Genomic DNA, 27227 nt, shown 5'->3' on the forward strand with positions numbered 1-27227 from the left:
TAAAGAAAAACGAAATTCATTTTTGAGCTTCTTTGCAATGTTACCTTCCCCATGTATGTTTATAAGATGCATGCTATTGCTAAAAAGGTTTTAATAGAAAGGAAATCAAATAAAGAGCACTATCGTAATAAACATTTAAAATGCCTATTGCATTCCAGCTAAATTATAATATACACATTTCATCATATCCAGTTATCTTTAAATGATACTTTCCAGATGCTAATTAAGCCAACCAAAATACAACATGACTTGCACAAAGCTGAGTGTGATTCTGTGAAACTAAGAAGCAAAGAGAACCCCTATGAGTTATATGTCATGTTCGAAAACCACAGTTTTCTTTATTTTTCTCTGTGGCCTTTTTCACCGGGTCACTTGAAAACTGGAACTGCTTTATTAAGTGGAATTGCTTTCTCTTGTCACATGGAGAGAAATATTGCAATTTTTCAAAGCTGAAATCTTTCAAATGAAAATTTACTATATAGTAAATATCCGATAGACTAACCTTTAAAAAGCAGAGACTATTGGGAAATGTGGGTAATAACCAATTTAAGCCCAAGTGATTGCTCTTAGCTTCTCATTATTGCCCTATCTCCTTTTCTTTGAGAGCCGTTACACTTACCCTGCAATCCTCTGGCTGCATTCTTCACAGAGATACAATGGGGGTGGTTTATCACCCAAAGCTACTGACAGGGAAGGGTCTATACACATCTGAAACACATGAAAAGACAGGAATGAACTCTCCAGCCCCATATCATGAGCACAAATGTTTCAATAATATATATTTTTAAAAGCATAGAGGAATAAACATTTTTAGTAAAACCCATTCAACCTATTATTATTTTTCCTGCACTGGCTGATGAGTCCACACTGGATATTTAAATGTGGCTTCTGTGGTTTTTCATTTCCCCTGTTATTTGCAATTCAAGTAACAAATAGAATCAGGAAATCCACCTTTATTCTACAAAGATAAAAAATCATCTTGTTCAATGGCTCCTCAAATTACCTCTATATTATTTGTATATTAATTCCATCTCTAAACAGTTCTCTATCTTTAGGAAAGGAAAATATATTACTAAGACTAAAAAGTCATAACTGTTACCAAAATGCTGGCAGTAGAGAATTTTGCTTAAGATATACCTCACTCAGAAAATTTGGCATTGAACCTAATATTGACTAATTCACTTCTCTTACTCTGGAATCTAAGTTCTGCATCAATTATCCAACATTTTATTTTCAGGCATCTTTCTTTTCATACAATGACCTGAAGTTGGTTTAACCCTGCCGTGCCCTGTTCAATTTTGGATTATTTATGGCTGAGTTTCCACTAGCATAAATAAGCACAAAGATGAAAAATGTTAATTTTATAGTTGATCACCTAGATATTTCAAAGTCTGGATGTTTTAAAACAAATGACAAAACATTCAGATGACTAGCTGAATTTTGCATCGTTTTAAATTTCTATGATTTACCAGAGTCATTTTGAATTTTATTGCTGCCCTTGAAGAAAGAACCAATCCATGCTATAGCTGATTATGCAGTTAATATGCCTAATATACAAATTCTTCTGGAACTTAACTCTGCCTTTTCTTTAGTTGTTTTTACTGATTTGAAGGGGAAAGTGAACGGAACTTATAACTCAAACAGCCTGTTATTTAAAGTTAAAATCCTGAGGAATTTCAATGACTGGGGAAACAAGAGTTAGAATTCCTAAATCTAAAATATTATACGATCAAAATCTGTAAATTACATAGTCCCTGATGCTAAAGGCCCAGTGAGAAAATTTTCCTTAAATAAGTTTCATACTTCCTTTCATGCAATGATTAACTGCTTTTTGGTGTGTTAAAACCAGGGATTGGCAAAATTTCTGTAAATGGCCAGAGAGTAAATATTTTAGGCTTTGTGGGCCATATGTTCTGACTCATTTCTGCTGTTGTAGTATGAATGCAGCCATACACAATACATAACCAAGTGATCACAGCTGTGTTCCAATAAAACTTTATTTATAAAAACAAGCAGCAGGCCATATTTGGCTATGGGCCATAGTTTGATGATTCCTGTATTAAATAATTTTATCGGAGCTCCGAAGTAATTCATACAGTGATTTTCAAATAGAGTCAAGTAAAATCAAAAGCAGAGTGTAATATAAGGCACAATAAATTTCAACATATTTTCATTTTAAATCCTATCACAACTCTTGGCTCTTGCCTAAGTACTTTTTCACAACATATTGCAAGCAAAATAGATAAAACTTTTCTATTTGGCAAATCATTGCTGCCTAGTGGTACACCTCAGTATCATGGAGTTACCAGCTTTTTGTGAGGATAAATCTGTTTTCCCTGCATCTTTCCCATGCACCTCATCTACAACTCTTCAGGATAGTTACTTTGCTCTCATTTCTAATGAGTCATTGATACCTCTGCCAGGTAAAGATATTTTTTCATTCCACTCAAAAGGAAAATTCCCAGGATATCAGAACCATAGAGTTATTAGAGATGAGCTAGCTGACCTCTGATGTGTTAAATGAATTATTCATGACCCATCAGATTTGTGGCTGGCAGTGCCAGTTCTGTTCTCCTCTGAGCAGGTCAGTTTACACCCATATGAATACGTTCATATCTGAGTACTGCATTAAAACAATAGTTATTTTCTATTTATAAATACAATATATGCCCAATGGAAAGGCTTAGGAAAATGGAGAAAAGGAAAGAAGAAAATCTAAGTAACTCATTAAGCCCCTATCTCAGTGAATTCACTGGTAACATTCTGATGAGCATTACTGGTTGTTTTTCACTACGAGTATGAATATAAATATACATAATATGTAGTTTTTAAACTGACTTGTTATCATACCATAAAATTCCTTAATTTCCTTTTCATTGAACATTGTTCTGTACATATCTGGACATTGGATACCCTTGACCTGCACATCATATGGTCTATTCTATGTGGGTTTGGGGAGCGCTCAACACTGCACCAGAACTAGTGTCATGCAAACAGCCCCAGCACAGCAAGCTTTCACAAGAATGTTACCTTTCTGGGAAGCAGAGTAAAAATACAAAAGGAAGCTCTATAGGAAAGATCGGCTTCAGAAAGTAAAATCGGGGGGTTAATAAAAATGTTTTGGAACTAAATAGAGGTGGTGGTTGCACAACACTGAGAATATGCTAAATGCCACTGAATTGTTCACTTTCAAATGATTAATGTTATGTGAACTTCACTTTAACGTAAAAATGACAGAGCAGAAGGCTGGTTCGGCTGGTTCTGAAGGACTGACTATAGGGAACAGCCTGCAAGAGAAGCAAGGCCAGGCCAGAGGGGTGGACTGGGGTGTCTGGCTGAAAGAGAGGGAAAAAAATCTAATTTAGGATCATTTCTGTGAGGGAGAGGCCAGAAATCATCAGTAATCAGGAAATCAGATGATTCCTGAGAATGCAGTCTGACACAAAATTCAAGGAAAAAAATAACTGGAAAAATTAAACAGCAAGAACCTCCTTCCCGCTGATGGGAGTGAACCAAAAGAGGGGGGCTGTGATGTAGGAAGGGGAGGAAGAGACAGAAATAGAACCCAAAGCAAGGAAACCGTGCAAGCCTCAACCTCAGAAGGCTTAAGCTGAAGTCCATGGATAGCACATGAACTCACATGCGTTTGACTCAAAGTGTCTTTACACCCAAGAAACTCAAATATCTATGGAAGTTCAGAGGAGGGGCGCCTATAACAGAATGCGTGAGGACTGTGCTTCCACTGGCTGGTGACTCTCACCTGCTCTTTCTCAACATAAATTCATTTCATCTGCCTTCATCAAAAGCAGAGATCAAGCATACTAATACGAGGATGCCCCATTAGTAAGATACATCTGGGTGATACACTGTTCTGGCACCCCTCTGTCACTTTTGATATATGGGAAACACATTTTTTGTTCCATTTATATTTATGTTTCTTATATATTATTTTATCTCTTCTGCTGTTTCCATAAAATGATAGTATTGTTTTTCTATTATTTGGTAATCTTTACAGCCTTCCTATCCATAGAACAAAGGAGACAAACTCCCATAACACTAGGTTCTAAAAAGCAACTGCGAATTCTAATCAATTGACCTAACTCCCCCTCTGTATAACATTAAAATGAACTCTTGCAAATCCAGACACAAGTCTCTCCAGCCAAGTGTTGTACCCAACAAATATACCACAAGTAATTTTGTTAAAAGGTGTGATTATCTTTCTTAATATTGAACATCACAGATTCAGTTATAACAGGACAGAACCGGTTTGATGTGGTAGAAAAAGAGTAAGGCTGAGAGTCGAGGCGCCTGGTGCTGGCTGTGTGACTTCCAGAAAGGGACTTGACCTCTAAACCTATGTTCCCTTGCTTCTACTATAATTTTCCATGTGTTTTCTATCCAACTACCTCCCAGCCATTTCAGCTAAGTCATATCTGTGATCTTAGCTAAGACAATGTTATCTAGTTTTGTCCTATGACTCTTGAATTCACATAGCCACATACTAGACACTCACAATGTGAAGCATACACATGAAAACAAGGGTAAAGTACATTTTCCTGAGTTTATTAGTTCAGATAGAAGCCAGCTAAGTGTTTCACCAGGGTTACCCTGATAATTAGCTCAGTGCTACAGACTCATTGCCAAACCTGCAGATTCCACTCTTTGTTGCTTTGTCTTGAAACAATCCACCAAAGAACAGTCAGATGGAACATGGAAGTGCTTGAGATTCCTGAAGAGCACAGACCTCTGCTTCACAGAGAAGGCAGTGTACTCCATTTCATTCAATAGTTTGCTCCTGATAGTTTGACCACTGATAATACACTAAGGTGCCAGGTCTAATGAAACAGTACCTTCACAGCGGGCTTGTTGATTGCGTTGTGGCATTCAGTGTGCTGGCAATGGATGGGATTCCAAGCTGCAAAGCAAAGCACAGCTGGTGAGTTTTCTCATTCACATTATCTGGGTCCCCATAAAAACACAGTAGATACTTCACTAGCTTTCTTTTTTCTTTAAAAGAACCACCATCAGAAACCTACCTAAAATAACCATTGTCTTAAATTTGTGACAAACTTTTAAACAGCAAAGATGTCAACTCCATCCATTTTCCCACGGGGAGAAACAAGGACAAACAGTACCACAATATTATCTCACAAAGATACCATTACTAAGTTCTCAAAGGCTTTTCCATCTATGGCTTCATGTGATCCTCCCAAACTCTGTGGGATAGTTAAAGCAGATCATTAACCTCATTTCATATATGAGTAAGTTAAAGTAAAAAATTTTAAGTTACTTGTTATGGTCACAGAATTAGTAAATGACAAGCTGGACTAGAACTAAAATCTCTTGGTTTTTGCCACTGATCTTTTCAGACAGTACACAGTGCTAAACGTCCTAGATTTGGGGCACCAGGAATGGCTTCAAATTGATAATAACTGAAACAAATAAGACAACCTTCACCATTCCACTTCCCACCCTAACCCCATCAAATGTGGAGCCTGGGAAGATGAGTTTCTTGCCCAAATAAAATGCATCTCTCTTACACACATGATCCATAGAGTAACCTCTGCTAGTTTGCTAACTAAACACCCAACTCCTTAACACAGTATATACACAGAATAAGGACAAGAACCAAGTGATCTGGGATAGATTCAAACAAGAGTCACAGTAAGTAATTATCATCATCCAGATGATTCTGTAGCCCAGAGCACTTAACAATATTCCATCAAACTATATATATATATTAGGATGGTATGTTTGAAAGTAGGCCATTCTGCTAAATTGTTATATTCTAATCTTTAGGACTATGATTGGCCTAATATAATTATTAGGCCAAGAATTTGCAGGTGAGAGGATTTTCTTACTTAGTTACATATCCAACTTTAATTCAAAAATATTTATTATTAATGATACAGACCTATAAAACATGTAAAAAAAAGTCTATCCAGGAGTGTCTCAACTTCAAATTATTAGACCACACATAAGATTATGTGTCTGACTTGGGATTCAGGAAAATCTGACCAACAGAGTCACTGACCTTTAAAAATATACAATGGATCTATTTATTTAAAAAGAAGACAAGAAATCCAGACCAGAAACCACTAGTCTAAAAATATACTATCATACTGATTATATTTTTAGAGAGAATGAGGAAATGAATAAGAAATGGATGAATGAATAATTTGAATATAGGCATTCCATAGCTATATGATTTGTTTCCTATATGTAGAAAAGTCAGGATAAATATAGACAGTAAGAAAACTTTTCTTGTGTAATTAGAGAAACTTAGAGAAGATGATTGCCTTTAACCAATACAAAAGTTGCAAATACATGAGACATGTGCCCTATTCCTCCAATCCCAAATTCATGACAGACATCACTAATCCATAACAGCATGCCTTTCTGCTGAGTCCAGAACTGGCCTTTGAATCCTTCTCAGCACTGAGATCCAGGCAGTCACCACTAATCAAAACAGAGCTGACTCAGAAGATGAAATCTGCTTATCATCTCTGAATTCATATATTATGAGAATATTTGTAGATCATCTTATAAATATTAAGAAGTTCTTGACACATACACATAGAAGTAATATTCAAAATTTGTAACAAGTGCTTGGCACAGACACAAACAAATCAGAATGTGCCATAGCAATAGCACTTGATCAGGCTGCTAAAGTCTCCTGCTCTGCCAGAAATTAATGTTTTATATGTGGATGGTGGGGATATCAAAGAGGTCCTACTCCTCTAATTTTTAATTCCATTTTTACAGAGTGTCATTGAGTTAACAACAGATTGTAAGATACTTCATTTAAGTTTGCCAAAGTCATACTACATTTAAGCACACTAAAACTGATTCTTAGCTTTTGTTGTGTATCAAAAATCACTTATCAAGGTTTCAAAATATGGTGCCTGGAATCCATGTTAAATCTACTGAATCAAATCTCTGAGGATAGAGTACTTGTGATTGGGTAAAGCACTACAATTAATTCCTATATAAGGAAAATCTATGTATTTTACCATATGGTAAACATAGTTATGATAGATTTCCTTTCACTTGAAAATAAAATACAAACAAAAAAATGAAAATAAAAACAAAGCATATAGTATAAAACATGGCAGACAACAGTTCTGCTTCCAACTATGAGAAAGTAACTGGTATCAGACTTATCCTCTCACCATAAACAACTAGAAAACTGGAAAATATATATGAAACAACTGTTTTTCAGAAATTGGGCAGAGGTAGTATAGGTTCTCAATAACCCCTGAGAGAAGAGAAACAATGAAATGAGTCCTACAATCCCCCAATTTCTTCCTGGAAGAAATTTCCATACCTTGGCCCCAGTGGGGGAAAGATAAGCACAGTAGGTTGGTTTCATTGAGCTGAGGGGACAAAAACTGGAGTTTAGAGAGGCAAGGTGGCTTAAATTTGCTATGTAGGATACCAAAGAGCTATGCAGAGAAAAACTCCAGAAACATGAGTAGGAGTGTTTTTAGGTCTTCGGCTTTATATCAACCTGAATGTGTGTATGGCAAAACTCCATTAGGCTGCACATAGAACAGCTATGGGAGATCTGTAAGCTAAATAATTTCTACATCTCATACAGGGATGGGAGATATTTGAGTTCCAAACAGCCACAGTGGAGAGAACACAGTGAAAACCTGAGACTTTCAATAAAGACTCTAGGAGATTATACCTTAGTACTAGGGATAAACTAACATTAGGGAAAAGGCCACTACAAGCTCACCCTAACAAAGCACAAGAACAAGCCTTGAAAGGGTCAAGATGATCCACCAGTATTTTGTCTACCAAAAGAAACCTCAACACACTGTAATGGAAGAGTACAAAATCCAGACACTCAATAATGTAATATTCATGAAATCCAGCATCCAGTCCAAAATAACTTGGTATTTGAAAATGGAGGAAAATATTACCCATAATCAGGGGCAAAAAACTGGCCAATCAAAGCAAGCCTAGAAATTACAGGAATGAGGTAGTTTAGCAAACAAGGACTTGACGACAGCTATTATAAACATATTAAAGGAAAACATGAACACGGTGGGGATAGAAATGAAAGATGTAATTTAACAAAACAGAATTTTTACAAATTAAAAATATAACATCAGATTGAAAAATTAACTGAATGGGCTTAATTGTAGATTAGACAAAGCAGAAGAAAAGATCAGTGAATTAAGACATAACAACACAAACTACTCAAACTGAAGTACTGGAAGAAAAATAAACAGAGCTTCAGTGAGCTGTGGGAAAATATCAGGCAGTATAAACATGTGGTTAAAAGCCCAAGGAGGAGGTGATATTTGAAGAAACGATGGCCAAAACTTTTCAAATTCAATAAAACTGTAAACCCACAGATCCAAGAAGCTCAATGAATCTCAGGCAAAACAAAAGCAAAGAAAGTCACACCAAGACTCAGTATAATCAAATTGGTGAAAGCCAATAATAAAGAGAAATCTTAAAAGCAGCCAGGAAAAAAGACACATTACTTACAGGGAAACAAAGATAAGAATGATCGCTGATTTCTTGTCAGAAACAATGCAAGCCAGAAGACAATGGAAGGACATCTTTAATATGCTGAAAGAAAAAAACTGTCAACCTAGAATTCTATACCCAGTGAAAATATCCTTCAAAAATGAATATTAAATAAAGACTATTTGAAGACAAAAATAAGATAAGAGAATTCATTGCCAGCTGAGAGACACTAAAGAAATGTTAAAGGAAGGTCTTCAGGCTGAAGGAAAATGATACCAGATAGAAGCTAGACCTACACAAAGGCATAAAGAGTTCTGGGCATGGTAAATACAGTGAATAACTGCCAAAGACTTTCTACTCATGTTAACACATTACTAAAAGATGACTTACTGTTTAAAACAAAAGCAATGTCCATGTATTATGTGACTAATAATATATAGTAGTAAAATATTTGATAACAAGAACAAAAAGAATGGGAGGGGGAAAATGAAAAAGCACGCTGTTCTTATATTACATGTAAACTACTATAATATTATTTGAAGGTAGACTGTGAAGTCAAAGGTGCATATTATAAACCCTAGAGAATTTTTTTAAAGCAATATACCTAACAACTCAATACAGAGAAAAAATGGAATACAAAAAATAATTAACCCCAAAGAAGGTAAGATATTAAAAAGAAAAGGAACACAGATGGGACAAATACAAAACAAGTGCAAGATGAGAGATTTAAACCCAACTATATATATAATTACATTAAACATAAATGGCCTAAACAATAATTATATTCGATGTAAATGGTCTAAAAGACAGTGGTGGTCAAAATACAATTGTTTTTCCAAAAGCATGACCCAAATATATGCTGCCTGTGAGAAACATTCTTAGACTATAAAGACAAACAAGTTACAGTAAACAGATAGAAAAGTTACAAAATACAAATTCTAATCATAAGAAAGCTGGAGTATCTATAAAAATATCAGACAAGTAGATTTCAGGACAAAGAATATTACCAGTAATACAAAGAAGAATATTTCACAGTGAGGAAAGGGTCAATTCATCAAGACAACAACCATAAACGCATGTGCATCTAATGATAGAGTTTCAAATTACATGAGGCAAAACTGACAGAACTGAAAGAAATAAGTCCATAATTAGAGCTGTAAACTTCAACAGTTTTCCCTCAGTAAATGATAAAACAAGCAGAGAGAAAATCAGTAGAAATAAAAGACTTGACCAATATTCACAACAACCTAACCTAATTGATGACAAAACTCTCTACTCAACCACCATGGAACAGACATTGTTTCCAAGGCCACATGTAACATTCACTAGAATAGACAACATTCTGGTTCATAAAATAAGCCTCAAAAATCTAGATAGGATGATATCATAGAGTAGGTTTTCTGACCACAATAGAATTAAACTAGAAATAAATTACAAAAAGCTATCTAGAAAATCATCAATATTTGTACATAAAAAAAACACACCGCTAAACAAACTATAAACCAAAGAAAGAATCACAAGGAATATTAGAAAATATTCCATAATGAAATTCAATGAAATCTTTGAATCACAGCATTTAAAATTTGTGGGATACAACTAAAGCAATACTTAAAGGGAAATATGTAGCTCTGAAGTCCTATATTAGAAAATATAAAAGGTCCAAAATAAATGACTTATGCTTCCACCTTAATGAGTTAGAAAAAGAACAAATTAAATTCAGTGTTAGTAGAAGGATGTAAATAATAAAGATAAAAGCAAAAATCAATGAAATTGAAAACAGGAAACCAACAGAGAAAATTATAAAAATAAACATGGGCTCTTTGGAAGTTCAGTAAAACTGATAGGCCTCCTAGATAGACTAATGATTAAAAAATAGAAAATAAATTACCCACATCAAGAACAACAGATCAATAAATTTTACAAGCCGGGTGAAAGACCCATATTGCTCAAAAAACAGATTACAAAATTACAAAATGTGACTGAAATACATTTAAAATGCTCCATAGCTATTAAATTGAATTCATAATGTAAAACCTCCCCACAAATAAAACCCCAAGTCCAGATGGATTCAGCAGAGAATTCTATTAGCTATTTAAGGAATAACACAAATTCCATGTAAACTCTTTCACAAAACAGAATAGGAAGAAACACTTTCCAACTCATTTTATAAGGTCAGCATTACTCTGTAAACGAAACCAGATGAAAACATTACAATAAAAGAAAACTAGATCAACATTCCTTATAAATGGAGGAACAAGAACACTTTAAAAAGTAGCAAATTGAATTTGACAACATAATACAGCTAACAGTGTGGAATTTATCCCATGAATGAAAGGTTGGCTAAACAAGGTAAAGCAAATGAATGTAATTTACCGTATTAACAGAATAAAGGGAACTCATATGACCATCTCAATAAGAGAAAATACATTCGGCCAGAATTACATTAACTCATGATTAAAAACTCTCAGCAAACTAAGGACAGAGAGTTAAAAAAGCATCTGTGAAAACCCTACAGCTAACATCGTATTTAAAGGTGAAAGCCTGAATACTATCCCCCTAAAGACTAGGGTGAAAAATAAATATATCCACTCTCAGCACTTCTGCTCAACACAGAACTGGAGATACGAGCCAGTATAATGACCAAAAGAAGAGAGAAAGGAAGGACAGAAGCAGGGAAAGGAGGGAAGGAAGGAGGCAGGCAGATATACAAATTAGGAAGGAAGAAGAAACATTTTAGGTATCTTTATTTGCGAGACAGTATAATCGTGTACACAGAGATATCTCAAGAAATTTACAAATAAGCTACAAAAGCTAACAAGTGAATTTAGCAAGATTACAGGGTATGAAGTCAATACGCAAAAATCAATTTGCTCAAAATGTCAATTCTCCCCCATATTAAACTGTATATTCGATGTAATCCTAATAAAAATCCAAGCAGATTGTTTGTAGAAATTGACATACTGATAGTAAAATTTTAATGAAAATGAAAAGTTCTTAAAATAGTCAAAACAATTTTGAAAAAGAACAACTCCGGAGGCTTTGCAGTACATGATTTCAAGACTTATAGAGTATTCAAGATAGTATGATATCGGTGTAAGGATAAACAATGGAATAAAGTAGAGAGTCTACGAATAGACCCACACATATGTAGTGAATTGGTTTTCAACAAAATAGTCAAGGTAATTCAATGTGGAAAGAATAATGTTTTCAACAAACTGAACTAGAATAACTGGATATCTTTATGGGAAAAGGTCATCCCTTACCTTCCCCTATATATAAAAATTAACTCCAAATGTGATATACTTACATGTAAAAGCTTAAACTGTAAAACTTCAAGAATAAAACATTAAAGAATTTCTTCTTAACCTTAGAATAGACAAAAGAAAGAATCACAAAAGAAAAAATCTGACAAATAGAAATGTATCAAAATTTAACACTCCTGAGATACCTACAAAGGAAGCCCCGGACTGAGAACATATTCACAATACATATATCTGAGAAAAGTCTTTTGTTTTGAACATATAATAGACAACATTTTAAAAATTAACTAAAGATTTCGTTGAGAATTTCACAAAAAAAATACATGATTTCAAGACTTATTGGAAAGATAAGGTGGCCAGTAAGCCCCTATAAAATGCTCAAAAGCACTAGCCATCAGAAAAATGCAAATTAAATAAGTGTGATACTCCTACATGGCCAACAGGATATCTAACATTAAAAAAACTGATCACTCCAAGTGTTGACAATAATGTAGAACAACTGGAACTCTCATACCTTGCTGGAGGAAGTATAAAATGGTACCACCACTTCTGAAGAACTGTTTGGACATTTCTTACAAAATTAAATAACTATACACTTACCATATGATCCAGCATTTTCACTGCTAGGTTTTTATCAAGAGAAATAAATATATAACTTCAAAAACACTTTTATATGAATGTTTATAGCTTTATCATAATAGGTAAAAATGCTCATCAAGAAGTGAATTAACAAACTAATTGTGATATATCCATACAGTGGAATACTACTGAACATTAAAAAGGAATGGACTACTGATAAATCAACATGGATAAATCTCAGAAACATAATGCTGAGTGAGATAAACAGACACAAAAATGGTTTATATCCATACTATATGATCCCAATCATAGAAATCCTAGGACAGGCAAAACTAATCTATAATGACAAAAAAAACAGATCAGACGTTCTCTATGGTGGGATATAGGTGCACTGATTAAAAAGAAAAATAGATCCTTGTGGGGTGATGGAAATGTTCTGTATGTTGATTACAGCACTGGGGACATCTGTGTATATATTTTTCAAAAGTTATCAAATAATGCTTAAAATTGGGCATTTCATTGAATGAAATTGATTTTATTTGTTTATACTCATATCTAAATATTTTACAGCTTATGACACTATTCTGAGTGGAATAATTTCCCATTTTTTCTAAACAGCTATGTCTTTTGCAATGTCATTGACTTAAAAAAATATTTTCCTTGTAGAGTCAATCATCTTACTGAATTTGCTTATGAGTTTTAATTGTTTTTATTGTTTCTCCTTTGGCTTTCTAAGTAATCATTTAATTGTCAAAAAGTTATCTCTTTCTCTTTCTCTTTCTTTCCAATATGTTCTCTCAGTCCAGTGGACTCTCCAGTGATATGCACCAATAAACTTTCTTTTGTGTCTTTTATCAGTTTTAATGTTCTATCACTTCCAATGTAAGGAATGCTGACGCACATTTAGAAGAGAGAAAAGATTCAGAATTCTTGACAAAGCAGTTTTGATGATTTTCAGTTTATATGAAATAATGATGTCTTAGTCCATGAAACTGCTATAACATAATACCACAGACTAGATAGTATCCCATACATTACATTGATAGAGTTTATCATCAGTATGCATTTTTCATACTGATTAAGAACTTTTACTGAAGGCATTTCCACATTCATTACATTCAGAGTTTCTACCCATTGTCACTTCTCTGGTGTATAATGAGGTGTGCTTTTCTACTAAAGGCTTTCTGGCAGAATTTGAATTCATAAGGTCTGTCACCTGTGTGAGATCTCATGTGTCTAGTAAGGCATGAATGATTAGTAAAGGCTTTCCCTGAGTCATTACATCCATAGGGTTTCTCTCTGGGATGTACTCTCTTGTGTCCAATCAGGTATGACTTCTAGCTGAACACTTTCCCACACTGACCACATTTAGATTTTCTTACCTGTATGAATTTTCTCATGCTTTATTTGAAATTAAGTACAACTGAATGATATTTCATCTCTATTATATTCATAAAGGTTCTTTTTTCTACAACTAAGTAAATCTAAGTTATTTTTCAAATTCTTTCTACTTAAGACATGTTCATAGACTTTTGTCTCTATGGAATAATGTTTGAGCTGAAAAAGAATTTGACTGCAAATGCCTCATATCCATACCCTCTCTGCTTAGAGGTATTTTATCACAGATGAAGCTCACTTGATTCAAAAGTCTCATTTATTTTGGTGCATCTCTATTTAGTTACCAACTTCTTGGCATCTCCTGAGTGACCTTCAGGTGGAGTTCCTGCCCATGCCATCCACAGCTGTCCTCATGACTCCACTATGAAGATCACATCTGACATGGGAACAGGGCATACCACTGATGTAGGGTTCCTGTAGTTCTCTAGCATCACATCCCCAAAAAGACTCCCCTGAGACAGGTCCAGCTGCTGCCACTATTTCAGAGTGAAGTCCACAGTCTTATGCAGGTCACAGATCCATCACAGAGAGCATAAGGAACTTAACAAGGTCATGCCACTAGGACATGCTAGAGCCAGAACTTGAACCCACACAGCCTGGCTTTAGAGTCTTTGTGCATATATGGAATGAAGGCACAAATCAGGCTGTACAATGATCTGGCTGAAATATCATACTGAAACCTCAGAGAAAACATGTCTGAAAATTATTTAGTCTAAGAATAAGAAGATTTGAGGAAACTGTGTATCATCTACAACATGCATGATGGAAGAACATGAGGCTTCCACAAAACAGGAGTACAAAGTTACAGAATTTCAGGATGAGACAGGAAGCTAACAGAATGAGACAAAAGGGGATTTGGATAAGAGATATGATATGAGTAATTAAACTAAAAGCAAAACAGCAAAATTAGAAACCCTCATTCAAAGCAATAAATAGAGCTGACTTTGGGGAAAAGTCAAGTAAGTTATAGAGTGAACCAACTAGAGAAGCTAAAAATGTAAAGGGAAAAATAAATATATGAAAAATAGTGGCTTTAATAACAACTCAGCATAGATATGAAAATCTGATCTATTATAGGTATTCCAGAAGAATATACCAAAACAATTTGAAGACAGCAATAATTTAAAAATTCATTACAGAAAAATTTCCTGACAGAGATTTTAAAAGGACCTGAATTTCCAGATTGAATGCACTCTTCATAAAATAGGCAAGAAAATCAACCAAAAAACATTCATATATAGAAATATTGAAGACAAGTTCTTTTCAATAATTAAGTTGTTTCTAAGAATTAACAACAACAAAAGGGAGTTATATAATGACAAAATCATACAGACGAAGATTGTATCTGTAACTCTAAATGACAGAAAACAATGAAGCAATATTTTCAAATTTTTCAACAATGAAACAGTTTTCTTTAATGTGTGAAGAAAGAGAAAAACATTTTTAAGTGTGCCTGAGCTTATACATATATATATGTGTATATGTACATATACATATACACACATATATAATATATATATATATGACCTCCATTTCACTGTTGAAAATATTACAGAAAAAAAAGTCTGGGTTCCATGACCCCAGAAATGATAGTTAAAGTAATTCTAGCTAATTCTCCTACTGAGAGCAATTTAAAAATGAGACAGATTAGAAGCAAAAGCAAACAGAATTTTATGGGGGAATTATGAGGCCATGATGCAAAAGAAGAGGGAATGTTCAAAAAGTGGACCTGGCATCTGAGGCCACGCTGCCTCCTTTGCCTATTTGTCTACCTGCCAATTCCACAAGATGAGCAGATTTCAACAGACTCTTTTAAAAAGGGGAACAAAAATTAGAATGTGGGGGACTGATTCAAGATGATGGCATGAGAACAGAGACAGAGAACTCCTCCCAAAACCAAATATAATATGAAAATGTAGTTAATACAACTAATCCTAAAAGAGCAACAGGAAAGAAGGCTGCACCAGACTGCATACACCTGGAGAAGAGAGCAGACCTCACAAAACAGGGTAATGTACAAAGGCCTTGCTCCAGCAGGACCAAGCCCTTCCTCCACCACATCTCACCAGCAGAAGAGAAACGGAGTAGGGAGGAGGTGGAAGCCTAGGACTGCTGAACACCCAGCCCTAGACATTTGCTTTGGGAGCACAACCCTACACTGCACAGTGCTCTGGAGATTGGTGGGGTTGGAAAGCTAAAACAGGCAGAATACTTGGGGAGACTGAGATTCCAGCCATTTGTGTAGGACAGGGATCCACATCCAGCTGCTCTGGGACAAAGAAAAGGCAGGTGGTCTGAGAGGCTTCCTAGCAGCGAGAGGGCTGCTGAAAGGGAGGGGTTTTAATGGAACTTGTGGCACAGGAGAAGGGATGGGTGGAAAAGGTTGTCCGGGTGCACTCTGCCCAGCAAGTTGGGAACTTTAAGGAGCTTCAGGTGGCCCATCCCCCTGGCTGGCGACTCACCTCTAAGGCCCCTCACTGTGAAATGCAATCTGTTGTGGGTTCCTCCTGGCCTGTTGGCACTGGCTCGCAAACTGGCAGTTCCTGCCGAGGCATCAGGCAAGCCACAGGGAGGCTCCACCTACTGCAGCTACAGACACAAAGCACAGAGGCTTACACCTGTGTGCTTGGCACACTGGTGCTGACAGTGGAGACAGGCACTACAGCCGGGAAGCAGGAAACAGCTGTTTCCTCCCCAAGGCACCACTGCCAATCCCCTGCAACTCCTGACATCACTCCAGGGCCTGAGCAGCTCCAGATACTAGACCTTCTGGGGACTAGAGGGTGTCACATACAAATATGAAATGTCAATGGAATGTGGTTCAAACAAAAAATCTCACAAACACCAGAAAAAGGGCTAAATGAAACTAAACTCACCAATCTTCCTGAGAATTCAAAATAAAAATCAAAAACATGCTCATGGAGCTACAGAAAAATATTCAAGAATTCAGAAACTGATTTAGGAAGATTCAATCGTTAAGAAATTCCATATCTGAAATGAAACACACAGTGGAGGGATTTAAAAGCAGATAAGACATAGTAGAGATGGTAAATGGAATAGAAATTAGAGAAGAGGAATACAAAGAAGCTGAGGCACAGAGAGAAAAAAGAATCTCTAAGAATGAAAGAATACTGAGAGAACTGTGTGACCAATCTAAATAGAAAAATATTCGCATTATAGGAGTACCAGAAGAAGAAGAGAGAGAAAAAGGTATAGAAAGTGTCACTGAGGAGGGAATTGTTGAAAACTTCCCCAATCTGGGGAAGGAGATAGTCTCTCAGGCCATGGAGGTGCACAGATCTCCCAACACAAGGGACCAAAAGAAGACAACATCAAGACATATAATAATTAAAATGGCAAAGATCAAAGATAAGGACAGACTTTAAAAGCAGCTGGAGAGAGAAAAAAGATCACATACAAAGGAAAACCCATCAGGCTATCATCAGATTTCTCAACAGAAACCTTACAGGCCAGAAGGGAGTGCCATGATATATTTAAGAGAATGAAACAGAAGGGCCTCAAGCCAAGAATACTCTACCTGGCAAGGTTATCACTTAAATTTGAAGGAGGGATTAAACAACTTCCAAATAAGCAAAAGCCGAGAGAATTTAACTCACATAAGCCACCTCTACAGTTCATTATGTGGGGACTGCTATAGATGGAAGTATTCCTAAGGCTAAATAGCTGTCACAAGGGGAAATGAAACCACAGCAAAGTAGAACAATTAATTATTAAGCAGATGCAAAATCAAATCAACTACCCCCAAAGTCGATACCTAATATATAAAGAATGGAGCAGTAAGAAACAGGATGAAAAAAAAAAGAACCTTCAGATTGTGTTTCTAATAGCATACTAAATTAGTTAAATTAGACTGTTAGATAGTAAGGGAATTATCCTTGAACCTTTGTAACCACGAATCTAAACCCTACAATGGCAATAAGGATATACCTAGCAATAATCACCCTAAACGTAAATGGACTGAATGCACCAATCAAAAGACACAGACTCACTGAATGGATAAAAAAAACACGACGCGTCTATATGCTGCCTACAAGAGACTCACTTCAAACCTAAAGACATACACAGACTGAAAGTAAAGGGATGGAAAAAGATATTTCATGCAACTAATAGGGGGATAAAAGCAGGTGTTGCAGTACTTGTATCAGACAAAATAGACTTCAAAACAAAGAAAGTAACAAGAGACAAAGAAGGACATTACATAATGATAAAGGGGTCAGTCCAACAAAAGGACATAACTATAAATATTTATGCACCCAACACAGGATCACCTACATATGACAAACAAATACTAACAGAATTAAAGGGGGCAATAGAATGCAATGGATTAATTTAAAGAGACTTCAACACACCACTGACTCCAAAGCACACATCAAATAGACAGAAAATAAGTAAGGAGACAGAGGTACTGAACAACGTATTAGAACAGATGAACCTAACGGACATCTACGTAAAACTCCATCCAAAAGCAACAGGATAACACATTATCCTCAAATGCACATGGAAGATTTTCAAGAATGGATAATAAAAAAGGCCACAAAAAGAGCCTCAGTAAATTCAAAAATATTGAAATTGTACCAACCAGTTTCTCAGATCACAAAAGTATGAAACTAGAAATAAATTACACAAAGAAAATGAGAAAGCCCATAAACACATGGAGGCTTAATAACATGCTCCTAAATAATCAATGGATCAATGACCAAATAAAAACAGACATCAAGCAATATATGGAGACAAATGACAACAATAATTCAATACCACAAAACCTGAGGGATGCAGCAAAGGCCATGCTAAGAGGGAAGTATATTGCAATACAGGCCTACCTCAAGAAAGAATAACAGTCCCAAATGAACAGTCTAAACCCACAATTAAGGAAACTAGAAAAAGAAGAACAAATGAGGCCCAAAGTCACTAGAAGGAGGGACATAATAAAGATTAGAGCAAAAATAAATAAATTTGAGAAGAATAAAACAATAAAAAGGATCAATGAAAGCAGGAGCTGATTCTACAAGAAACTAAGCAAAATAGATGAACACCTAGCCAGACTTATCAAGAAAGAAAGAGAGTCTACACACATAAACAGAATCAGAAATGAGAACCAAAAAATCACTATGGACACCACAAAATATAAAGAATTATGAGACAAAACTATTAAAAATTATATGCTAACAAACTGAATAACCTAGAAGAAACAGACAACTTTCTAGAAAAACACAACCTTCCAAGGCTGATCCAGGAAGAAGAAGAAACAGAAAACCTAAATAGACCAATTAACAGAAAGGAAATTGAATTGGTAATCAAAAACTTACCTAAGAATAAAAACCCTGGACCAGATGGTTTCACTGCTGAATTTTATCAAACATTTAGTGAAGACCTAATACCTATAGTCCTTAAAGTTTTCCAAAAAGTAGAAGAGAATGAAATACTCCCAAACTCATTCTACAAGGCCAACATCACTATAATGCCAAAACCATGCATAGACATCACACACAAAAAAAATTACAGACCATTACCAATGATGAACATAGATGCAAAAATACTTAACAAAATATTGCAAAACAAATTCAAAAAATACATCAAAAAGATGATCCATCATGATCAAGCAGAATTTATCCCAGGGATGCAAGGATGGTACAACATTCGAAAATCCATCAACATCATCCACCACATCAACAAAAAGAAGGACAAAAATCACATGATCATCTCCATACATGCTGAAAAAGCATTTGACAAAATTCAACACCCATTCATGATAAAAACTCTCAACAAAATGGGTATAGAGGGCAAGTACCTCAACATAATAAAGGCCATATATGACAAACCCACAGCCAACATCACACTTAACAGTGAGAAGCTGAAAGTTTTTCACCTAAGATCAGGAACAAGACAGGGATGCCTACTCTCCCCACTGTTATTCAACATAGTACTGGAGGTCCTAGCCATGGCAACCAGACATAAACAAATAAAAGGCATCCAGATTGGTAAGGAAAAAGTTGAACTATCACTATTTGCAGATGACATGATATTGTACTTAAAAAACCCTAAAGACTCCACTCCAAAACTACTAGAACTAATATCTGAATTCAGCAAAGTTACATGATACAAAATTAATAAACAGAAATCTGTTTCATTCCTATAAAGTAATGATGAACTAGCAGAAAGAGAAATCAGGAAAACAATTCCATTCACAATTGCATCAAAAAGAATAAATCATCTAGGAAATAAACCTAACCAAGGAAGTGAAAAACCTAAGCCCTGAAAACTACAAGATACTCTTAAGAGAAATTAAAGAGGACACTAACAAATGGAAACTCATCCCATGCTCTTGGCTAGGAAGAATTAATATCGTCAAAATGGCGATCCTGCCTAAAGCAATCTACAGATCCAATACAATCCCTATCAAAATACCAACAGCATTCTTCAACAAACTAGAGCAAATAGTTCTAAAATTCATATGGAACCACAAAATATCCCAAATAGCCAAAGCAATCCTGAGAAGGAAGAATAAAGCAGGGGGGATCTCCCTTCCCAACTTCAAGCTCTACTACAAAGCCACAGTAATCAAGACAATTTGGTACTGGCACAAGAACAGACCCATAGACCAGTGGAACAGAATAGAGAGTCCAGTTATTAACAAAACATATATGGTCAATTAATAAACAATAAAGGAGCCATGGATACACAATGGGGGAAATGACAGCTTCTTCAACAGCTGGTGTTGGCAAAACTGGACAGCTACATGTAAGAGAATGAAACTGGATTATTGCCTAACCCTATACACAAAAGTAAATTCGAAATGGATCAAAGACCTGAATGTAAGTCATGAAACCATAAAACTCTTAGAAAAAAACATACGCAAAAATCTCTTGGACATAAACATGAGCAACTTCTTCATGAACATATCTCCCTGGGCAAGGGAAACAAAAGCAAAAATGAACAAGTGGTACTATATCAAGCTGAAAAGCTTCCGTAAAGCAAAGGACACCATTACTAGAACAAAAAGGCATCCTACAGTATGGGAGAATATATTCATAAATGACAGATCCAATAAACGGTTGACATCTAAAATACATAAAGAGCCCACGCACCTCAACAAACAAAAAGCAAATAATCCAATTAAAATACGAGCAGAGAGCTGAGCAGACACTTCTCCAAAGAAGAAATTCAGATGGGCAACCGGCACATGAAAAGATGCTCCACATCGCTAATCATCAGAGAAAAGCAAATTAAAACCACAATGAGATATCACCTCCTACCAGTTAGGATGGCCAACATCGAAACGACTAGGAACAACAAATACTGGCAAGGATGCAGAGAAAGGGGAATTCTCCCGCACTCCTGGTGGGAATGTAAATTAGTTCAACCATTGTGGGAAGCAGTATGGAGGTTCCTCCAAAAACTAAAAGTAGAAATACCATTTGACCCAGGAATTCTACTCCTAGGAATTTACCTGAAGGAAACAAGATCCCTGATTCAAAAAGACATATGTACCCCTACGTTTATCACAGCACTATTTACAATAGCCAAGATATGGAAGCAACCTAAGTGCCTTATCAGTAGATGAATGGATAAAGAAGATGTGGTACATATACACAATGGAATATTATTCAGCCATAAGAAGAAAACAAATCCTACCATTTACAACGTGGATGGAGCTAGAGGGTATTATGCTCAGTGAAATAAGCCATGCAGAGAAAAACAAGTACCAAATGATTTCATTCATTTGTGGAGTATAACAGCAAAGCAAAACTGAAGGAACAAAACAGCAGCAGACTCACAGACTCCTAGAAGGGATTAGCAGCTACTAAAGTGAAGGGGTTGGGAAGGGTGGATGGGGAGGGAGGGGGAAGGGGATTAAGGGGCATTATAATTAGCACTCACAATATAGGAAGGTCACAGGGAAGGCAGTACAGCATGGAGAAGACAAGTAATGACTCTACAGCATCTTGCTATGCTGATAGACAGTGCCTACAATGGGGTTGTGGCAGGGACTTGATAATATGTGAGAATTTTGCAGCCATAATATTTCTCAAATGAAATCTTCATAAGATTGTATGTCAATAATACCTTAATTTACAAAAATTCTCACTCCTGAGCTCTACCCTGGAATTTCTAATTTAATGGGTCTGGGGCCTTTTTAAAGAAATAAAAAAACTCTGAAGCTTAAAAAAAAAAAAAGAATGCTTTGCATTTACAGTATAGACAAAGTGAGGAACTTTGGTTACAAGAATTAGGAGATCACAAATGGATCACACCTTGGGAATGAAAACTATGTTCCAGACCATATAGAATGAGTTAGAACATATAGAATGTTCCTTCTGTTTCTCTTTTTCTCAAAGAGAAGGTATAGAATTGGTATCACTGTTTCCTTAAATATTTGGCAGACTTCACCAGTGAAACCATCTGGGCCTGGTGCTTGCTATTATGGAAGCTTACTAATTACTGATTCAATTTCCTTAATAGATACATGCCTATTCAGATTATCCAATTCCCTTGTGTGAGTTTTGGTAGTTGGAATCTTTCAAGCCACGGGCCCATATTATCTGTTAAAAAATCTGTGGGCACAGAGTTGTTGATAGTATTCCTTTATTATTCTTTTAATGTCCATGGCATCAGTAATGATGACCTCTAATTCATTTCTGATATTGGTAAAGTATGTCTTCTCTCTTTTCTCTTTTTCTTGGTTAACCTGGCTAGAAGGTTATCAGTTTTATTGATATTTTTAAAAAATAGTGTTGAGTTTTGCTGATTTTCTCTATTATTTCTTATTTTAAATCTCACTGAACTCTGCTCTAATTTTTATTATTCTTAGCTTAGCTTGTTTAGACCACAATTGCCCCTCTTTCTCTAGCTTCCTCAGGTAGAAGCTTAGATTACTGTTTTTAGATCTTTCTTCATTTCTACTATATGTCCTTAATGCTATAAATTTCCCTGTAAGCACAGGTTTTACTACATACAACAAATGTGGAAGATCATGACACAGGAATAGTTACGCACCAGGGCTAAAGGTATAACTGAAACACCTGGCCTAAGAAACCATAAAAAGCTAATTCTTTCTTCTGCTGTGTATATTTTGAAAAAAATCTATCCAATGAGCTATTAATTTCATATGTATATATTTTTAGTCTAAAATTTTCTTTGAGTTATTTTTTAGAGTTTTCATTTGCCTGTTGGAATTCCTATCTTAACAATCTAGCTCTCTAAATTCTTTAACATATTTCAATTACTTACTTTAAAATCCTTGCTCCATATTCCAAATAATTCTGGGTTATCTGTATGTCTGTTTCTTTTGACTCCTTTTCTTTTGATTACAGGTAACACTTTCTAGCCCTTTCACATGTCTAATAATTTTTTATTTTATCATGGACAGAGAATATATTAAGTAGACAATCTGGGCTATCCTATTTCCTATAAGAAGTATTGAATTTTGTTTTTGTCAGAGTGAAGTTAGTAGTGGATCCTTTTCTTCTGCCAAGAATTAGTTAATCTGTGCTTTAGTTTTGATATATATAATCAGATTGAAAAATAGGCAGAGGACCTAAATAGACATTTTTCCAAAGACAACATACAGATGGTCAACAAACACATGAAAAGATACTCAAAGTAATTGATCATTGGGGAAATGCATATCAAAACCACAATGATATACCACTTCACACCTGTCAGAGTGGCTAATATTGACAAGACAAGAAATAACAAATGTTGGCAAAGATATGAAGAAAAAGGAACCTTCATCACTGTTAGTAGGAATATAAATTGGTGCAGCCATTATAGAAAGCTTTCTCAGAACATTAAAAAAAGAAATACCATATGCTCCAGCAATTCAATTTCTAGGAATTTACCCAAGGAAAACAAAATCACTAATTCTTAAAAGATATATACACTCCTATGTTTATTACAGCACTATTCAAAATAGCCAAAATAGGGAAGCAATCTAAGTATTTATCAATAGATGAATAGATAAAGAAGATGTGGCTCCTATATACAATGGGATATTACTCAGCCATGAAAAAAAAGAATGAAATCTTGCAATTTAGGATAATATGGATAGGCCTAGAGGATATTATGCTAAGTGAAATAAGCCAGGTGGAGAAAGACAAATACTACATAATTTCACTTACATGCAGAACCTAATAAACAAAACAAATGAACAAACAAACAAAACAGAAACAGATTCATAAACACAGAGAACAGACTGGTGGTGGCCACAGGGGAGAAAGGTTGGGGACGGGTGAAATAGGTGAAGGTGAAAAATCAAAGAGAAGCTTTGATATCTTAATCTCGGTGATTGTTACATGAGCGTATACACATGAAAATTCATCAAGCTGTAGGTTAAGATTTGTACATCAATTTCAAAAAAAGCAATGGAGTATCTGAGACTTTTGGAACTATACCAAATATTTTTAAAATCCAGGAAGAGAGGAGAAAAATGGCAGAATAAACATCTGGAGAGGATAACACCCATCATTTTTCCAAAACTGATAAAGAACATGAAACCATGGATTCAAGCTCAGCAAACCTCAAGCAGAATAAATACAAAGACCATCACATTTAAGCAGATAATAATGAAACCATTAAATACCAAAAATAAAGAGAAAATCTTTTTAAAAAGCAAAGAAAAAATATATTACATTCAGGGATACAATCATAAAAATTATGTCAAATTTCTTATCAGAAACAATGGGATGACATCTTTAAAATGTTAAATGAGGAAAAACAATATTCACTGTCTATAGTGGAATTACAGTAGAAATCAAAAGATTACTAGAATGCAAATATTTGGGAATGAAACAAGTCTCCTAAATAAAACACAGGTAAAGGAAGATACAGCAATAAGAAATTTTAAATATTTTTAAATGAATCATAGTAAAAACACAAATATAAAAATATGTGGTATACAGCTAATGTAGATCTTAGAGGGAAATTGGTAACTTTAAATGGATAATAAGAAAAAAATTTAATGTTGAAAATAGGCAATCTAAGCTTTTGCCCCATGAAGCTGGAAAAAAGAGAAAATTAAGCTCAGGAAAAGAAAAGGAAGAAAATAGTAAAGATGAGGACAAAAAAATATTTATCATTTTTTTCTCTGTTCTTTTAGTTTATGAGTATTTGATAAAATTTAACAACTATTCAGGATAAAAGCTCTCAGTCAACTGGAAATTAAATGAAATTTCCTCAAACTAGGATATATGCAAAACCCTATAGCTAATATCATATTTGATGGTGAAATATCCCCTAAAGTTAAGAACAAATCAATGGTGCCTATTATTCCACTTCTATTCAATATTGTTCTGAAAGTCCTAGGTAATGAAACAAAGAACAAAAATATCAATAAATGGTATAAAAACTGGAAAAAAGTCACAAATTTGTCTTTATTTACAGATGATATAATCATCTATATAGAAAATCCATCTAGTCAATAAACTACTAGAATAACTGAATTTAGCAAAATCATGGGATAAAAGACAAATACGCAAAAATCAATTAAATTTCTTCATACTGTCTATAAAAATAGGAAAGTAAACATTTTTAAATAATGCCACATACATCATCAAAAAATCAAAGAGCAAGGAGTTAATTTAATGAAAGAAATGCAAGAATTCTATACTGAAAAACTTATAAAACACAGTTGAGAGAAATTTTGAAAGAACTAAATAATGGAGAGATCTATCACATTCATGCACTAGAAAACTCAGTATTTTTACAATGTCAATTCTTCTCAAATGGAACTACAGATTTATCACAATCCAGATCAAAGTCCTAGCAGGATTATTTTTTGCAGAAGCTGATACTAAAACTTACATGGAAATGCAAAAAACCTAAAATGGCCAACATGATCAAAGAAGGACAAAGTTAAAGACTTGCATTATCTGATTTCAAGACTATACAGTAGTCCCCTCTTACCACTGGGGGTATGTTCCAAGACACCCCGCGGACACCTGAAACTGTGGTTAGTACCAAACTGCATGTATGTACGTATGTGTGTATGTGTGTAATATATATGTTTCTTTTTATACATACATACCTATGATAAAGTTTAACTTATAAATCACAGTAAGAGTAACAATAACAATAATAAAATAGATTATAAAAATATACTTAATAAAAGTAATATGTGTAGATATATGTGGTCTCTCTCTCTCTCTCAATATCTTATTGTACTGTACTGTTCTTGTGATAAGGTGAGATGATAAACTTCATCCCCTCTATTATGGGATGAAGTGAGGTGAATGACATTAGGCATTGTGATAGGTTACTATTGACCTTCTAACAATACATAAAAAGGAGGATCATCTGCTTCTGGACCACAAATGACTGGAGGTGACTAAAACTGTGGAAGCAAAACTGCAGATATAGGAGGACTACTCTAAAACCCAAAGTATTTAAGACAATTTGTACTGGTATACAGATCAATGAAACAGTAAGAGTCCAGAAACATTACCACATACACATAATCAAGGAACTAATACAATTCAAAAGAGAAAAAATAATCTTTTTAAAAAAGTATACTGAAACAATCCATAAGGAAATAAATGAAACAAACCTACCACACACAGAAATTAAATTTAAATGGATCTTAGACCTAAATGTGCAAGCTAAACTATAAAGCTTCTGGAAGAAAATATGGGAGACTATCTTTGCAACCTTGGAGAAGGCAGAGATTTCTTAGGACATTAAAGGCACTAACCATAAATGAAGAAATGATCAATTTTAATTTATCAAACTTAAAAATTCATGTGTATCAAAAGACACTATAGAAAAGTAAAACAGAAATACCATATGAAAAGAAAATATTTGCAATAGAAAATATGACATATGACTCATACCATACTACATAAAATACTACATAAGAAGAAAAAAGAATCACTATGCAAAAGAATTACCAAATAGTTCATAAAATATCTGAATGACCAGTAAGCACATGTAAAGGTTCTCAACATCAGTCATCAAGCATATGCAAATTTAGCCACAATATACACACTCACCAGAATGACTAAAATTCAAAACAATGACAGTTTCAAGTGTTAGTGAGGGTGTATATAGTTAACTGAAATTCTCATATATTGTTGGATAAAATGTAAAATGACAAAAATGCTTTACAGAGCTAATTAGAATTTTCTTATCAACTATGATTACACTCCTAGGTAGACACCCAAGATAAATGAATTCCTATGTCCACAAAAGATTTGAATCAAATGTTCATAGCAGTTTCATGTATGCTGTTGGAACAACCCGAAGGTACATTAATAGCAGGGTGAAAAAACAAACTGTAGTACATTCGTGCAATGGAATACTTGCTTACCAATAAAAATGAACTACTATTATCTTCAACAACACAGATCAATCTCAGAAACTCCGAATAAATGAAATAAGACACAAAACATTATACACTGTTTGATCCCCAATTATATGAATCCCTGAATTATATGAATATATAAGTTATTTAGAAACAGAAGTAGTGACTGCCTCAGGGTAGAAGGGGGGCCC

General features: G+C 34.8%; 1 protein-coding gene across 9 annotated transcripts in view; it reads right to left on the minus strand.

The window, feature by feature from the left end:
* The window catches only part of UNC79 (unc-79 homolog, NALCN channel complex subunit), a 238393-nt gene that overhangs the window by 134601 nt on the left and 76565 nt on the right, over positions 1–27227 (minus strand). For all 9 annotated transcript variants that reach the window (XR_012133711.1, XM_073241936.1, XM_073241935.1 and 6 more), the window contains exons 8-9: positions 4851–4915; positions 620–708 (exon numbers count right to left, since the gene is read on the minus strand). Coding sequence is in view for 8 of the 9 variants with exons in the window: in XM_073241936.1 (XP_073098037.1) it covers positions 620–708; positions 4851–4915 (154 nt within the window). In the remaining variant the exon portion in view is untranslated. The remainder of the gene's footprint in view (positions 1–619; positions 709–4850; positions 4916–27227) is intronic.

Source organism: Manis javanica, chromosome 8, assembly GCF_040802235.1.
Source record: "Manis javanica isolate MJ-LG chromosome 8, MJ_LKY, whole genome shotgun sequence".
NCBI lineage: Eukaryota > Metazoa > Chordata > Mammalia > Pholidota > Manidae > Manis > Manis javanica.